The sequence below is a fragment of the Microtus oregoni genome, unplaced genomic scaffold, assembly GCF_018167655.1.
Source record: "Microtus oregoni isolate MIOR12 unplaced genomic scaffold, Mior012 000016F_ref0000370, whole genome shotgun sequence".
Classification (NCBI taxonomy): domain Eukaryota; kingdom Metazoa; phylum Chordata; class Mammalia; order Rodentia; family Cricetidae; genus Microtus; species Microtus oregoni.
The window spans coordinates 28,884,151-28,901,855 of record NW_024543075.1 but is presented as its reverse complement, the minus strand read 5'-3'; the positions used below and the strand labels follow the sequence as shown (position 1 = coordinate 28,901,855).

The following is a 17,705-nucleotide window of genomic DNA, read 5'->3' as shown; positions in this document are numbered from 1 at the left end:
CAATCCAAACCCATCTAGCATGCAAGTGTGTTTGCTTGCCACTAGGTGGCAGAGATTTTTCATTAATTTTTCCAAATTCCATGTCTGACGTGGTGACAGCAGAAACCAGGTATGGGGGTTCCCCTGGAGGCCAGGACTTTGGAACCATTGTTTATTTTGCCTGAAGCAAAACTGGAAGAATGTAAAGTATGTCCCAGCCAAACCCCTGTTTCTTCAGCCCACGTGCAGGGCATGCCTATCACGTTTAGATGATCACAACCCTCACCAGGCACTGCCCCAAATCCTGAGCCCACCCTCCAGACCATGCCTTCCATTTGTGCATTGTCTGCTATGTGGGGTCATCTCAGACATTAGGATGATGGCCACTGGCCCCTGCAGCCAGACTATAATGATTAACTGGCTGATGGAGACAGGGACCTGATGGCTCCCAGGAGCAGGTATGTGCTCCTGGGGCAGCTCTGCCCTGACAACCTGGCCTTATACAGACAGGAATCAGGAGCTCCTGGTCTCTTACCTGTGCTGTGGCCCCAAGAACAGAAAGTTAAACAGGATACCCTGAGAAAGTTGCCTCAGATACAGCCACGTCAAAGCAGAAGATCAACCTGTGTGACCACTCCCGCTCACTGGAGAAATTCCTCACCCTCGCTTCCACATCAATCACACGGGCCTTCCATTTCCTATTGTTTTCCCTCAAATCCACGTTTAATCCCCAACCGCACCTTGCCTTTTTATTTTACAAGTATACTTTACCTTAAACACTGGGTGTGGGTGGAGAATTCTTGAAGGCTAGAATTTCAAAAACAAGCTCATAGAACATGCTAGGACTCAGGGTATGTGAGACTCTTGCCCACCCCATTCCAAGAGAGTTAAATGAAGGAAATGCAAAGTAGATGCAACTCAAAAATGCAGGGATAAATTAGAAATAGTTCCCTATGTGGACCAAAGCAGTCTGTCTCCCTTCCAATGCCAGCCACCATGTGCTGTGACAATGTTGTCCAGTGACAACGAGGTCAGCACAGTCTTAACTATACACAAAGCAGAGACAGCCGGCTTCTTCCTCTGTATTTTCAAATGGAAAATTTGAATGAAAATTCAAATGGAAAGTTCCTTCATTAAGCAGCCAGATCCCTCTATCACTTACTATTAGAAATTACAATAATACTTATATATACGAGCGTGAGTGTGTGTGTGTGTATGTGTGTGTGTGTGTGTAGAACAGACTGGCCTGGAACTTACAGCTACCCTCTGGTGAGCTCAGACATGTGTCATGAGGCCCCACTACATACATCTTTAAAAACATTCATCTGGGAATGAAGGATGCAGTCCTTTTAAGACATGGTGCAACCTCATGCTGACGGGCATTCTCTACACTTCAGAACTGATTCACTGTGACCCACTTTCAATTCCATTGAGATCAGCTTCCACCCTGGACTCTGCAGTGATCTCCAAGGCTAGTGAACTGCTCTCTACAGATGGATGACCCCCCCCCCCCCAAATCCCCAGTCCTTTACATAAGAATGGCTCCAACTCCCACCACACATGGGGAAAACCAGCACCATCAGCTCTTAGTGGCCACCTCTCATCCTTATGCTGACCACTCACCCTTGGCTGCCTGACACAGGCTGCCCCTGTGCCTCCTGCAGGACAGGCCATTGTGTGTAGTAGAGTAAGGGAGGTCTGTAGGCTGTCAGGAAGGCTTATGGAGACACATTTCATCAGCGACAAGTGAGAACCTCAGTTGTCTGCTTTTTTGCAAATACTTTCTCCCATGAAAGGTTCTCGCTGGCAAGGCATCCCAGTGGTGCCTTTATTCCTACAGTCAACTGCCTTCAGACTTGAACCGTGAAACTAGCTCTGCCCAAGTGTGGTGTGCATATCTTTCATCATGGCACTTGGGAAGTAGAGGCAGATGGAGCTCTGTGAGTTCGAGGCCAGCCTGGGCTACATAGCAAGACCCTATCTAAAAAAGAAAAATAAATAAATAAATAAAGAAAGAAAGAAAGAAAGAAAGAAAGAAAGAAAGAAAAGGGTATAGAGACACAGCATGCCTGTTAAGGGCACCTGCTGTTCCTATAGAGGACTCAGGTTTGGTTTCTAGCACTCACATGGTATCGTTTCTAACTCCAGTTCAAGGAACCCAACACCCTCTTCTGGCCTCTGTAGGCATTGGCCACATAGCTGGTACACAGACATATATGCAGGCAAAACACCCATATGTATAAATTTAAATTTTTTTCAAGTGAAAAAAGACATTAGCTCTGTCAAGAAGGATAACACAAGATGTCCCCACCTAGGTCCAAGACACTCAGTGGAAGCAAAAAAAGACCTCCCTTAGCCTTCTTCAGCTCAGCTGCTACTCACGTGCGCAAGTCCAAATTCCAGGGCTTATTCTCTCCACGCTCCTTCACCATGCATATCTAAAACATGGACATACCTAGCCTTTGCTAACCTCATGTTTGTTCCTAGGTGTGACATTGCTGTCCTGGGCTACTATGGCAGCCACCTCCTCCCAAGCTCTGCAGCAGTTACAGCATCAGAGTCTATGACTCACTGCACATGACCTTCCAGTCATTACTCTTATTGCTCTTTTGTTCATTTAAATGCCTGACCTTGAACTATGAGGCTCTGTGACGTGACCCTATCAGCTCTGCAAGCTCACTAAGCCATGGGTCACCTCACAACCACCAGCTCAGCACCAAGGACAACAGTGTCACTCCCCTCTGTTCTGGGGCCACAGCTTTTTGTTTTCAGTAAAACAGAACATTTAAATAAACAGAGCTGACACCTGTTCTTTCCTAGGGAGTAGTTACAACCTGGAAGGCTTCCCCTTCCCTTCGGGCCAGTCCCACAGCCATGTCTCCAAGCGAAGCTCTTCCTTAGAGTTTCTTCACCAGCCACTCTCCCTCACATGGGCCAGACACCCCGCAATCTGACAACAGGCTGCAGCTATCCTCTCAAGAACAGTTCTAGAGCCACAGGTGAGCTGGACTCCCTGACACACAAGTGTCTGCAGAGCCTAGGCTCCTCCCTGAACTCCTCAGCTGGGTCTCAGTGTCCTCAAGAATCTACAAGGACTCCTTGGAAGCAGAGGGGCAGCCTTGAAGAGTCAACCACAGATTCTGCCGGCCATCTCTGTGTCCTCTTGGTGGGCAGAGGCCCAGACCACACTTTAAACTCTGGCCTTGCCGCCAATCTGTGTGTCCTACGCAGGTTGCTTCCCTTCTCCAAGCCCATTTCTCTGGTCTGTAAATTAGAGGAGAGATCACCCCTTCCTGGAGGGCTGTTAAGGGCATTCAAATCAAGGTAGAGGGGTTAATCAGCTGAGTAGGTACAGGGGAAATGACAGCTGTACACACACACAAACACACACACGCATGCACGCACACACGCACCCCATTATCATGTTCATTAGCAGCACTTCAATGCCATAACTGACCTCCTGCCGTCCCCCTTCTGAGTCTTTGCCCAGTGCTCTGTCTGGACCAGGCTGGTCTTCCTCTGGCTGTGTTTCTCCGGGTTGGTCCTGGGAGGAGCAACACGTTGGTACCCACTGGTACCATTTTGTTCTCCTGGGCCATAAGAGACAGGTGGGATGCCATTCCTCTCAGGCCGCTGTGGCTGTGCTTGCTGGCCTCGGGGTCCACTGGGTAGATCCACAAACAAAGCATCTTCCTCAGCTGGCAAGTACGGGGACCTGGCCTTGTTCCTGTCCCGCCTGCCCTCCAGTGGGTCCCTTTGAGAACGGAAACGCTCATCCTCCGGCTCCCTCCTGTCGAAGCCAAAAGAGTCTTCATAGCCTCGCTGAGGACAGTCTCTCGAGTGACCAGGTCCCACATGGCCACATTCTTGACAAGCTTCCGTGTGGTTGGTCTGTGGCATGGCTTGCCTCTCCACCTTGTCCATGTCCCTGTAACGGCAGCAGCATATTCAGCCTGCACACAGCATGACTCCCCTTAGCATGCTATACTCACCTCTGGAATCCCCCTCCCCTCATGCCCAGTCCTTCTGACTGCTGCGGGAAGCTGGCTTAAAAACCACCTCCTCGGGGCTGGACAGATGGCTCAGTGGTTAAGAGCATTGCTTGCTCTTCCAAAGGTCCTGAGTTCAATTCCCAGCAACTACATGGTGGCTCACAACCATCTGTAATGAGGTCTGGTGCCCTCTTCTGGCCCGCAGGCACACACACAGACAGAATATTGTATACATAATAAATAAATATTAACAAAAAAAAACACCTCCTCTAGAAAGTCCCTCAGTGTAAAGGACTGCACCCTGACAGTCACCGTATTGAGACTGCTTCTCCAGGGCCGCACATTTTAGATTCTGCCTCCCACTGCCTTTGTGTCCTCACCCCACCCCCACATGCACACGAACCTGGCAAGTATTAGGAGAGGAACTGGGTGCCAACTAAAGGTGTGAGCTAATGCTAAATGAGGGGCTCTGTGACAGTGGGCAGGGCTCTCCTGTCGAGGCTTGCCCACACTGAGCACAATTAGTCTGGTGCCCTGTCTGAATTCCTGCTCATGTGTCCATCTAGGCTGCAGTGAGTGCATCTGACTCCAGAGAGCCATTGTTCTGTCTTGAGTGATGTACATACAAAACTAGGGCCTGTCCCTGGGAGGCTTTCAGTACTTCTCTACAATTTTTCGTTTTGTTTTGTTTTTTCAAGGCAGGGTTCTCCGTGTAGCCCTGGCTGTCCAGGAACTCACTCTGTAGACCAGGCTCATCTTGAACTCAGAGATCCACCTGCCTCTGCTTCCTAAGTGCTGGGATTAAACGTGTTTGCCACCACTGTCTGGATTCTTTACATTTTTTTTTTATTATTTACTTGTTTACCCATTTATTATTGTGTTTGTGCACACACATGTCATGGCGCATTGTGGAGGTGAGAGCATAACCTGCAAGAATCGGATCTCTCTTTTCACCACGTAGCTCCTGGGCGTAGAATTCAGGCTGCCAGCCTTGGTGGCAAGTACTTTCACCTGCTGAGCCACCTTGCCAGATCTATGCCTCCTTTTTGTTGTTTTAAAATAGGGTCTCAAGGAGCCCAGGCTGGCCTTGAACTTGCTATGTAACTGAGAATTGCCTTAATAAACTCTCGATCCTCTTGCCTTTATAGGATTACACCACCAGCCCTGGTTCCCATCTCATTTTATTCATATCTGAGAGACATCTCACCTCCCCAACATATATCTTTGTCCACTGCCTGTCTGACAATATTTCTGTCTTCATTTGGGCCCACCCTTCCCTACTTTGTTTTGGGTGCTGCCGACTTTAGTATTTCTTATTCTGCCAAAGCTCCAAGTCTCAGGATTGGTTCAGGGGGAGGCCAATGGCTTAATCGAGGCTAGTCAGACTCTGGCGTGAGCTGCCTTGAGCTCATGTTGCCTCTGGATGAGGTGCTGTTTGAAGGAAGCCAGAAGCAAGTCCTGCGGACTCAGCATGAGGTCTCACATGCAGTCATATCACTGATCTTCCTCATTGTGACCCGATAAATCCCCTTTCCTGAGTACATGGTAGACTCTGGCTCATGTTACACCGCAGAGGCTGTTACATCTCATGATGATGGATTAGGTCTGAGGGACCTTCCACTCCAACCCAGTGGGTCTATATGCCCTAGTAACAGGAAAATATTTAGAGACCTAAGCTTAAAAAATTTTGCCAGTCAGTGGTGGTGCACACCTTTAATCCCAGCACTTGGGGAGGCAGAAGCAGGCAGATCTCTGTGAGTTCGAGGCCAGCCTAATCTACAAGAGCTAGTTCCAGGTCAGGCTCCAAAGCTACAGAGAAACCCTGTCTTGAACTCCCCCTCCTTACGAAAAGCAAATTTCTTGAACTGGAGATGGCTTAGAGGTTAAGAGCACTGGCTGCTCTTCCAGAGGTCCTGCATTCAAGTCCCAGCAACCATGTGATGGCTCACAACCATCTGTAATGAGATCTAGTACTCTCTTCTGGTTTACAGGTAGACATGTAGGCAGAACACTGTATACATAAAAAAAAAAAAAACCAATCTTAAAAAAAAAAAGAAAGGAAAATCCCCACAAAAACAAACAAAAAAGCAATTCTTGGGCTTGTAAGAGGGCCAGCGGATACAGGTTCTTGACAATAACACCAACAACCTGAATTCCATCCCCAGAACCCACATGACAGAGGGAAAGAATCAACTCCAGGAAGCTGTCTTTTGAATGCCACAAGCATGCCTGGATTCGTATATGCACAGACACACACAAAATAAATATTTTAAAACCGAGTCTTACTGTAAGCTCACAGATAAGAAATTCTGTTCCAAAGGTCACTTGAGTGGTTTGCCCGGCCTTCTATTCTTCTCTTCTTTCTTGGTGCACCCCACCAGCAGCTTTCGAGTAGCCAACCTTGGCCTTTGTCCTCCTCACTCCCTGCCTCTCATCCTTACAGGCTATGCTCTACAGCTGCCTCTGAGATGGTGAAAGCCCGGCTGCCTTCTGGACCATCCCTGAGAGAGTCACAGGGTTGTTTGGTTTCATTTGTTCCCATACCGTCAAGTGGTCATTCCAGCTTGGAAACACAAAGAGATCTATCTTTTTTGGGGGGTGGGAGACTTGTGAATTCTAGGCTTTCTTCAAACTCTTATGTAGCTGAAAAAGGCCCGCCTCCATCTCCCAAGTTCAAGGATGACAGACCTGGAGTATGCTATGGTAGGGTTGGAGCCCATGTTTATGCGTGCTAGACAAGTATCTACCAACTGGGCTTCACCTCCATCTCCAAGTAGCTCTATCTTCCTACTAAGTGAACTAAGAGTAGCAGTCAGACAAACACTGCACTATCATGTATGCATCAGAACTGAAGGAAACACTGCTAACCCCAAAGTCTCTTCTCGTCTCAGAGCTAACTTTACAACAATAGATCTTGGTTTTTACTGTACATGTGCAAAGGAGGATATACCCTCCCACACGTGCTAATACTTCCTGGAAATCAATTTGATGGGGAACAATTACATCTATGACTTGGATGAACAGCAGAATTCCTGCAGAATAAACCTCTAGGGTAGGGTTGAATGCAGGGTGTGGAAAAGACTGGAGAGATGGGGCCTCACAGTACCTGGAAGGCCAGCAGGTAGCTTCCTTCACTCTGCTTAGTGCTTAGCATCAAGGAAGGAGCTGCTGAGAGCTGCGAGGAGTCATTTCCTTTTATCCACCTGGAGTTAAATAGGGCAGCCCCTGGCCCTCGCCCCAGGGAAAATCTCACTCCTCTTCAACTGGCTCCGTTTTCCCTGAATTAGCAACAGTGGACCTGACCTGTGCTAAGGACACTCTGCCACCCTCAGCTGTCTCCCTAGTGAGTCACGAAACACATGCAACAGCCCAATCTTGCATCAGAGTGGCATGTGACAAAATCCCTTGTAAAGTTGAAAACTCCACAGTAGTCTCAGCCAGGGTCATCTACATTTGAAAGTTGATGCTATCGTTTCTATATATGCAAGGTCTAACCTGTGCCAGGAAGTTGATAGAGACCATCTCTCAACCCTGCGGCAACACTGCCAAGTCAGCTCGACCATGCCCAGAGAGGCTGAGGACACCCCCATATGGGGTTATCTACAATACAGTGTCTAATGGAAGGGAGGGACAGTGACAATGGGCATGCTGACTGTGAGCAAACCTCACAAGGCAGAACCCTGAGCAAAACACTTCTGTTAGCCACACAACTCCAACCCCACAGGCTGCATGTCACCTTCATTACAGCTGAGGAAAGTGAAGCTCAGAGGTAAACTACTTTGTGCTGGACGCTGTACCAGTGACACACACCGGACTCCAACTCCACCATATCTGACTCTAAAGTCTGTAGACACAGGGCTGAAAATATGTTTATCAAGTACTTCCGCTGAGGCTTGTCCAGCCATGCATCACCTAGGGTGAACAGAGACTGGAAGGAAGGCCAAAGAAAGTGCAGAGAGCTTTTAATGTGGGGCCATTTCTGAGACGGCTGGTTCCTTACACAGAATCCGAGAGCAGGGTTCACACTGTACCGTGTCATCCCAACTTTTTAAACTTTTCTTTGGGGGAGCAGGTGTGGAGGACCAAGGACAACTTGTTAGAGTTGGTTCTCTCCTTCAACCTTGTGGGTCCTGAGGACTCAAACTCAGGTTGTCAGGCTTGGAGGTAAGTTTTTCAACTCGCTGTACCACCTTGCCAGTGCCATGCTAAGTTCACAGCTGTTTAGTTCACCAACTCCTCCACTCGCCAGCCAGCCAAACAGTCATGCACTTAAGTAAACACTTACTCTGGGCCAGGTACCAAATGAACTGCTTTTCAAGATGGTGATGAGGCGCAGATGCATGTCACAGCATCCGGCTACCCCATCCCCCTTGAACGTGGCATTGGGGACCAGACTCTGGTCAGGCCTGCTCAGCAAGCTCTTTGACTCACCAGCCCCATATATGCTCTTCCTCAGTTACACTATCTGACTTCCTTGTACTATGAGGCCTCCTCTCCACAGCCCTCACCTAAAGAGGCTTTTCTTGATCTCACTCACACACACACACACACACACACACACACACACGTGGCTGCTTCCCACCCACTGGTCCCACCCTTGTCCATGCCCCATCTTACTGCCTCTGTCCTTAGATCCTGGTAAAAGTCATCTTTTATAGGGTATCTTCTCCCCACTCCCAAATGCAGTATCAAATGCCCTCCATGAATATTTGCAGGATAAAAGATGAACGAATGTGCAGGTCTAAGTTCAGGGAGACTCAGGCGGTTGGGGCACTGAGAATAGCGAAGGCAAGAGATAAGTTTGCAGGGACCAGACATACATGGCAGCTGCCAAGTCTGTCAAGGAAACGGGATTTTATTCCAAAGGTAACTGGAATGTAAGCTCCTACAGTCCCAGCAGGGGAGACTGGAGGTACCATCTGATAGACCTCGTCTCTCTCCTCTTGTGAGCTGCAAAAGCAAACGGGCCTCCTTGCTCAGTGCTCTGAAAAAGCCAAGGCATCCTTAGACAAGCTGGGAAGATGGATGTCAAGATGGCCCCAGAAAATCAGGCAAGGCCCAGATGTGATGGTGAGAAGACAGAAATGGGGTGGGAGGGGAAGAGAGAGGGAGGGAAGGGACGGAGGGAGGATGGTACCTCATTCCCCTTCCACCCCAGGAAGTGGGGTGAGGTGCGTATCATGGGGACCTGAAACTTATGTAGGAAACAAAATGATGCAAATCAGGTGCAGTCAAGGAGGTGCACGAAGGAATTCCCTGGGAGCTGGGGTGAGCTACGCACACTGCGAGGAGACACACTGGCAAAGAAGAGAGTGTGATTCTCTTAAACACTCACAGTTGAAACTGGAAGGATGCACAAAAAAAAAAAAAAGGTGGATGGTGTTACTATGCTAGGAGCTACAGAAGACGGCGTGTCTGTCAGGGAGTAGTGACTGCATCTCAGGCTCCTTTAAGGGTGTTTAATCCTTGGAAAGGTCTTAAGAACTGTGAGAAACTGATGTGTGAAAAACGCAAGTAATTCTCACAGTAACAGAAGGGAAGCTGAAGTCCCATCTGAAAGGCTGCAGAGACTAAGCTCTGGGAGGAGGTGTTCAAGGAAGGGAGGGTGGGGTGGGCTGGAGACATGGCTCAGAAGTTAGGGGCACTGGCTGCCTTTCCAGAGGACCTGGGTTCGATGCCCAGCACCCACATGACAGCTCACAACCTTCTGTAGTTCCAGTTCCAGGGAATCCAACATCCTCTTCCTACTCCAGTGGGCACCAGGCACATACAGACATAAAAACAGGCAAAACATCCATACACACAAAACAAAATATAAATAAAAAAGATAATACTACAGCAGGAGGCCAGGGGTGCTTTGGTCAGCCTGGGTTATGGCTATTGGTGTTCTACCACTCATGCCAACAAGCCATCTCCAGGTTCTCGTCCTGATGCCCTCAGCCTTCCCATGGAACAAGCCCTTACTTTTGCTTTCAGTCCCTGTGGCCCACAGGACTCCACTCTTGTCCTGGGGTTGAGGCGTGTGCTTTGAACAGCCAGTGATATCAATGAGTGCCTTCTCTGGGCACCGAGGATGGTGAAGAGCCTCGGTGTGGCTGAGGTTGACTTGAGGGTGCAGCTTAGCGCTTCTCGGGCAAGGACTCCCCTCCCCCATCCCGGCTCTGCTGCTGGGCTTCAAATAAGATGGCCAGAGTCTGGGAGTGCTACAAACCCCTTAACCCTCAGATCCAGATGTTCCCTGGACCTCCTCACAGAGCCCAAGACTGAATCCAGCCCAGAGCCTGAGAGGATGACAGTCTCTGAGTCCCAACCCAGCTGCTCTAGAGTTGGGTGTATCTTCAACACTTCAGGGGCCTGAAGCAGTAAATCCCTCCTATCCTGTTAGAGTCACCTACAATCAACAGTACTGACTGATGCCACAATTCTTAAGAACAAGGCAGATGATCTGGGTGAGAACCAGGAGACAGGATGCTGCTGCAGGGATGGGGGGCACAACCTCTAATGGGGAGAGGGGAAGGTCAGTGGATCACCAGACTGGAGGAGAGGTAAGATTCTGTCCTGCCTGACAAAACATTGTAACTAACCAAATGTCTGAACATCTTATTCTGGAAACCCAGAGGATTATTGAGTCTCTGTCTGTTTGGTTGGCATTTTCATCTTCCAGGTTTTTTTTTTTTTTTTTTTTTTTTGGATTTTCGAGACAGGGTTTGTCCGTAGCTTTTGGTTCCTGTCCTGGAACTAGCTCTAGTAGACCAGGCTGACCTCAAACTCACAGAGATCCGCCTGCCTCTGCCTCCCGTGTGCTGGGATTAGTGCTTAGGAAACACATGTCAGAGCTGGCCAAGGATTTGCACATGTCTGAAGACATGACAGTCACACGGTGGACACCTCACAGTGGCACACTGTGGCAAACTAAACAGTTACCAGGGTTTGGGTGTGGTTTTCATCCTACAGGTTCACAGATTTGGTCTCAAATGTGATAGGAGTAAGAGACGGGGCTTAGCACCAGGTCAAGGCAATTAAGTCATTGCCGATGCTACAGCAAAAGCGATGGCTACTGCTCTCCCTCTTGCAGGAGCTCCGTCATGGTGGCACTTGCCTTTGATACAGTAACCAGTGTGTGTATGGGAGGTCCACGCTGGTTAGATAGACTTCAGCCTCCAAGACTATGAGGCCAGTAAAACTCTTTTCTTTATATATTACCCAGACTTGGGTATTTTGTTATTAGCAGAAGAACACAGACTGATATATTGATCTATATCTACTGGTACTAAATAATATGGATTTTTTTTTTCGAGACAGGGTTTCTCTGTAGTTTTAGTGCCTGTTCTGGAACTAGCTCTTGTAGACCAGCCTGGCCTCGAATTCAGAGATCCGCCTGCCTCTGCCTCCCGAGTGCTGGGATTAAAGGCGTGCGCCAAAACTGCCCAGCTAATGTGGATATTCTTTAATAAAGCTGTGCTTTAAAATAAAAAGAAAGGTGGTCCAATGGATAAGGTGCCCCCTACCAAGCCTGACAACCCGAGTTCAATTCCTGGGACACATGTCATGGAAGGAGAGAACTTCCAAAAGCTGTCCTCTGACCTCCAAAGTGGTGCCATGGCATCAGCACACACCATATACATACATACATACATACATACATACATACATACATACAATTTTAAAGGTAAGAAAGAAACCTGCATACATCTGTACATATCTATTCCATAAACAGAAAGTTATTTTAAAGGCTATCAATTAACCTAACAGAGGTTACCTGGGAATGTGATTTGGAAGATCTCTATCCCTTCTACCACAAACACAAAAATCTGAGAACATGACATGTCAGGTCCCACGGCTGTGCATCCTAAGGAGCCAGGGCATAGGCACCAAGGTATTAGATGCTGTCTAGAGGAGCTGCCAGCCTGGAGAGATGCATGTGCTACTAGAATGTACTTGAGAGAGAAGGCCATCCTGAATACAGCATGGCCTGTGGAACTGCAGCCCCATGGAGCTTTCTAGCTCCCACCCCGGGACCCTCCGTCAGGACTGACCTCTTGAGTGATGATCGAGACAGCACCTGTGCAGCCTGGTTCATGGCCCTGACCCAGGCGTTCATGTCCTCCAGGGTGTCAGCACTGAAGTAGTAGGTCCTCATGCCCGAGTGCTCAGCCTGGGAGCCCGCTGTGGTGGTGCTGTAGATGAGCGCCCTCATGCCCGCATGCACAGCCTGCAGCGGGGGACGGACAGGTTAGTGCACGTTCTCTCTGCTGGACCAAGATGGTCCCTTCCTCTCCGCTCTGGGCTCCTCAGCTAGCACAACCCTACTAGGCAACTTCGCATGACTGGACAGAAACCAGGCTACACCAAAAGGAAACTAGGATGAGAGTAACGGAGAGTCTACCTCAGAAACAGTCTGCCCCAGGACATGGCTGTGCTAATCCAATACTAACGGAGAGTCTACCTCAGAAACAGTCTGCCCCAGAACATGGCTGTGTTAATCCAATACTAAGGAAGCCCAGATCCTCCCCCTCGAACCCCAAAATCAGATTTCAGGACAGTAAGAACCACCATAAATAATAAGGGAGCATGCAAAGGTCCCCAAATGACAGATTCTCAAGTTTAGTCCCCTTGCAATAATTCAGCGTCTGTTGAGTGTTTAGTTCATGGAAAGATAGTGCGCACAGAGTGTGGGACGCTGTGGAAGAGGGAAAACAGCACCTGACCTAGACTCATCTGAGGATGGATATTCAAGATGCCTTCTTCCTGACAGGCAACTCCTTAATAAGAGGAAGAGACTCTCAGGCCCTGAGAAGCATTTAGTATTTATCTTCATAGACAAGGCCAGCAGGCCGGCCCGGGGGAGGAAAGGGAAGGGCGGCACACGGCGAGGCTATGATGCTGCCTGGGTGGGGTGCTCGGGGCCTTGCAGGTCACATTAAGGATCTGTGTTCAGTTAGAGATCAGTGAGAAGCTACTGAGGGGGCCAAGCTCGGGCTGCAAAAGGATGTGACTGGATCTTGGAAAGACCACTGGCTGAAGGACAGAAGGGAGGGGTGAGGACACAAGAAGATGCTTTCTCGGCACCTATCTCCCATTTCACAATGAAGTGTGACGATAAACTGTACACAGCCACGACAAACTATCACGACGCCATTCCAAAGTCTGTCTCTCCCGGTCCACAATTATTTACCCCCAGTGACGCTCAATCCCAATGTGGTAGTTCGAATGAAAAGCATCCCCCATAGGCTCCAGTATTTGAACACTTAGCTCCAAAGTGGTGCTGTCTGATGAGGTTTAGGTTGTGCAGCCTTGCTGGAGGGAGAAAGCTATTGGGGGTGAGCTTGGAGATTAGAAGCCTCAAGCCACTTCCAGTCCCTCCCACTTCATTTGCACTTACAGTTTAAAAAGTGAACTCAGGCCGGGCGGTGGTGGTGCACGCCTTTAATCCCAGCACTTGGGAGGCAGAGGCAGGCGGATCTCTGTGAGTTCGAGACCAGCCTGGTCTACAAGAGCTAGTTCCAGGGCAGGCTCCAAAACCACAGAGAAACCCTGTCTCGAAAAACCAAAAAAAAAAAAAAAAGTGAACTCAGCTTCCACTTCGCACCTCCCTGCCATGAGGAACTCATGCCTCTGCAACTGTAACCCAAAATAAACCCTTTCCCCTGTACCTTGCTTCTGGTCACAGCACAGAAAAGGAACCACTACACCCAGAGAGGGAAGACTTTCTGAAGAAGACTTTACCACCAAAGATAATTCTAGAAGCCACTGAACAAAATGATTTCAGAGCAGCTCCTAGACTATGGAATAGAAGGGGCTGCACTTCATGGCTAGGGTGATAACCATTTTTTAAGAAAAATAAAATAAAAAATAAAGACATCTCACTATGTAGTCCTGGCTAGGCTAGGGTAGATCAAAAGGTTATATAGACCAGACAAGGCTGGCCTTGATGTGGAGAGACCTGTCTGCCTCTGCCTCCCGGATACTGGATTACAGGTGTGGGCCCACCACACTTGGCCATGATTTTATTAAGTCATTTAGACCTCATTAGTCTGAGTCTGAGACTCTCTAGCCTCCTAACTTCCTTTCTTGTCCCATGAAGGTGTTCCTGCTTCTTAAGATGGCACGAATGGCCGAAGAGAGACAGTACCTTAAAAGAATACTTGCGGCTTATGCGATCCTCAGGGGCCACAGGAGAGATGACATAGCTGGGCAGAGGGATGCTCCCGAGAACTGCTTCTTCTCGGCTGTCTTTGGATGGAAAAACACATCAGAACAGCATTCTGGGAATCCTGTCTGCACCGCCCCCTTTCCAGCCCCTCTGCACTAACAGGACCCAGAAGTGAGGCCCGCAGGGCACTTTCCCCGAGGCAGAGAGAGGCAGAGTGCCAGTAGGACAGCATGCCACATGTTGTGGGGCAGAGACAAGAGTGGCACTCCTGCTATCCCTTCCTCCACATACCTCTCCACTGGACACTAAGCCCATGCCCCGCCCCTCTGTGACAGCCCTTGCATTTAGCCCCCATCCACTTGAGCCTTGCCTCCCAGGATAATCCCTGGGATCGTCTCATCTGGCCCGCACACATGTGTCTGTCCTTCCAACTCCTTATGTATCTAGAACTTTCCTCAAGTGTGTCCTTGTAATGCCTATCTCCTCCCACACAGACAAAGCACCCACCATCCTTAAAACGCCAAATGCAAATCCTAAGCCTTCTAAAAACGTCTTCCCAGAATTCCCAAAGACAAGCACTCGCTATTTCCCATGAGGAACCTAAGGACTTTGTGTCTTCAAAAGCACTCAGCATGGGCTGGAGAGATGGCTCAGAGGTTGAGAGCATTGCCTGCTCTTCCAAAGGTCCCGAGTTCAATTCCCAGCAACCACATGGTGGCTCACAACCATCTGTAATGGGGTCTGGTGCCCTCTTCTGGCGTGCAGGCATACACACAGACAGAATATTGTATACATAATAAATAAATATTTAAAAAAAAAAAAGCACTCAGCAGAGTCCATACTTCCCTTTCCGTATTTTGAGATTTCCACACTGCTCAGTCCCTGACTTTACACAGCGCTCCATAAATGCTCAAATGGGCAGTTCAACTCCAGTGTCCTGTCCAGTACCACAGAAGACACCCAGACAGTGTCTACTGCTTCTCAGCTCTCCAGGGCCTCCAAGGTAAACTGCATCCAAGTGGGGCAAAAGCCCACGTGACTCTGGGTTTTGAGACCATAACTGAATCTTTCTTACTTGAATTCAACAAGTAGAACTTCTGGGGCCTGCAGGGGTAAAGCTGCAGCCACCAGCCATATACACCAGTGAACATGCTCACAGGGTAACAGGCTGAGGAGCAGGACACTGCTCTAACAATGGACTCCCTCACCAGCCTCTCCAGCACAAGACTGAGACTCCAGCTCACCTTTATAATAAAACAAACAGTAATCAGCGAGCACGAACCACCGTCTTTTCCACAGCCTCATCCCGGAGCTGTCCTGCAAAGCACAGACAACAGTCAGGGCAGCCTATTACATCCCAGCCCTCTACTCATAGGAAGCTGATCCCAGAGCCAAGACCTGCCTGCCCATAGCCCTCTTTCACATTTTTATTTTTTATTACTTTTTATTTTTTGGTTTTTCGAGACAGGGTTTCTCTGTAGCTTTGGGGCCTGTCCTGGAACTAGCTCTTGTAGATTAGGCTGGCCTCGAACTCACAAAGATCTGCCTGCCTCTGCCTTCCAAGTGCTGGGATTAAAGGTGTGTGCTACCACCGCCCAGCCACATTTTTATTTTTTAAGATTTATTTTCAGGGCTAGAGAGATGGCTCAGGAGTTAAGAATACTAATTGCTCTTCCAGAGGATCTAGGCTCAATTTCTAGAACTAAGATGGCAACTCACAACCATTTGTAACTGGAGTCCCATGGCATCTGACATCCTTTTCTGGACTCCACACACCTGTGCACAAATATACATCAGGAAAGATGCCCAGACACTCAAAATAAATTTAACATTTAAATGTATTTTAACATTCCTCTGTGTGTGTGTGTGTGTGTCTGTGTCCACAGGGGCCAGAAGAGGGTGTTAGAGCCCTAGAGGTAGAGTTATAGGCCATTGTGAGTAACTGATGTGGATGCTAAGAACTGACCTTGGGTCCTCTGCAAGAGTGGCATGTGCTTTTACCCCGTGAGCCAACTGTTGGCACTTCTCTTTTATCTGTCTGCTTGTCTGTCTGTCTGTCTGTTGATCAAGACAAGGTTTCCATGTGTAACCCTGGCTGTCTTAGAACTTACTCTGTAGATCAGGCTGGCCTCGAACTCAGAGATCCACTTGCCTCTGCCTCTTGAGTGCTGGGATTAAAGACATGTACTACCACATCTCTTTTATTTTTATTTTACTTTACTTTACTTTTTAATGAGATGGTCTCATGTAGCCCAGGCTGACCTCAAATTCACTACATAGCTGAGGATGACCTTGAACTTTTAACCCTTCCCTTCCACCTTCTGAGTGTTGGTATTACAGATGGGCAACACCAGGCCTGGGTTATGCGGCCCTGAGACCCAGCCCAGAACCTGTGCTTGTCTCGCACGCACCCATCAACTGAGCCACATCTCTGGCCCCCATATCCCCCCCACCCCCCGCCTCCGCGTTTTTCAATAAACCAGACATCTTACTAAATAGCTATTCTTCGAACAGGACATTAAACTTAGACTAAGTGATGGCTTATATTCCCTCCCTCTTTCAGTGAATGTCTTATTGAAAAGCTACACTTTAAATAGAAATTAACTTAGACTCACTGATGGTTTATCTCAGGAAGTAAGGTTTTCTGGTCTCCTAGGAACAAATTATTATAATCCATTTACTTCTAAGAAAGGAAAGTTCAAAAATAGATGTTAACTACTGATAATAAACTCTTATTAAAAATGAAGTATTTTGGTTTTGTCTTAGGATCTAAGCTATAAAATATCTTCACTCATTCTGATTAAAAAGTAAATTTACATAGGGTAGTATTGAATAATTTTAAGTTACGTAATTGAGACAAAGCTCTCAGCTAATCAACTCCGTTTTCTAACACGGGACTGATTTTGTTATTTTCTTTCCATTCAATGTAAAGGTCTGAATTCTCTTTGCAATCAAATTTTCTCATAACAAAAGTCTAAAACAAACAAAAAAAACTTGGTTACAGGGAAAATAGCAACATTATATACCAGTCTTCTCCAACACCTAGGAGAATCTGAGAGTTGGGTTTAACTGACAAAACATCTTTCCTTGCCATGCGGCAGTGACACACACCTTTAATTCCAGCACTCTGCAGGCAGAGGCAGGCCAGCCTGGTCTATAGAGTGAATTCCAGGACAGCCAGGGCAGTTACACAGTGAAATCTTGTCTCAAAAAAAAAAAAACCAAAGGTGGGGGGGGGGGGGATCTCTCCTTGAAGCTGGAGAGATAGCTTAGCGGTTAAGAGCACTTGCTGGTCTTGCAGGAACCTGAGTTTAGTTCTTAGAACCACGCGACAGCTCACAACTGTCTCCGCTCCAGGTTCAAGGTATGAGATGCCCTTTCCTGGCTTCCATGGTCTCCAAGCATGAGCATGGAACACTTACACACGTAAACAAAATATTCATACACATAAAAATAAAGTCTTTTCCTAGTTTTGACAGGCTTGAATTAAAACAGAAGAACAGCCTGGCGGTGGTGATGCACGCCTTTAATCCCAGCACTTGGGAGGCAGAGGCAGGTGGATTTCTGTGAGTTTTGAGGCC

The 17,705-nt window shown here is 48.1% G+C and overlaps 1 protein-coding gene across 4 annotated transcripts in view; it reads right to left on the bottom strand.

Moving 5' to 3' along the window:
- The window catches only part of Plekha7 (pleckstrin homology domain containing A7), a 187,189-nt gene that overhangs the window by 35,871 nt on the left and 133,613 nt on the right, over positions 1-17,705 (bottom strand). For all 4 annotated transcript variants that reach the window (XM_041666424.1, XM_041666427.1, XM_041666425.1 and 1 more), the window contains 4 exons: positions 15,369-15,441; positions 14,104-14,204; positions 12,008-12,183; positions 3,437-3,907 (listed from right to left, as the gene is read on the bottom strand). In XM_041666424.1, the coding sequence (XP_041522358.1) occupies positions 3,437-3,907; positions 12,008-12,183; positions 14,104-14,204; positions 15,369-15,441 (821 nt within the window). The remainder of the gene's footprint in view (positions 1-3,436; positions 3,908-12,007; positions 12,184-14,103; positions 14,205-15,368; positions 15,442-17,705) is intronic.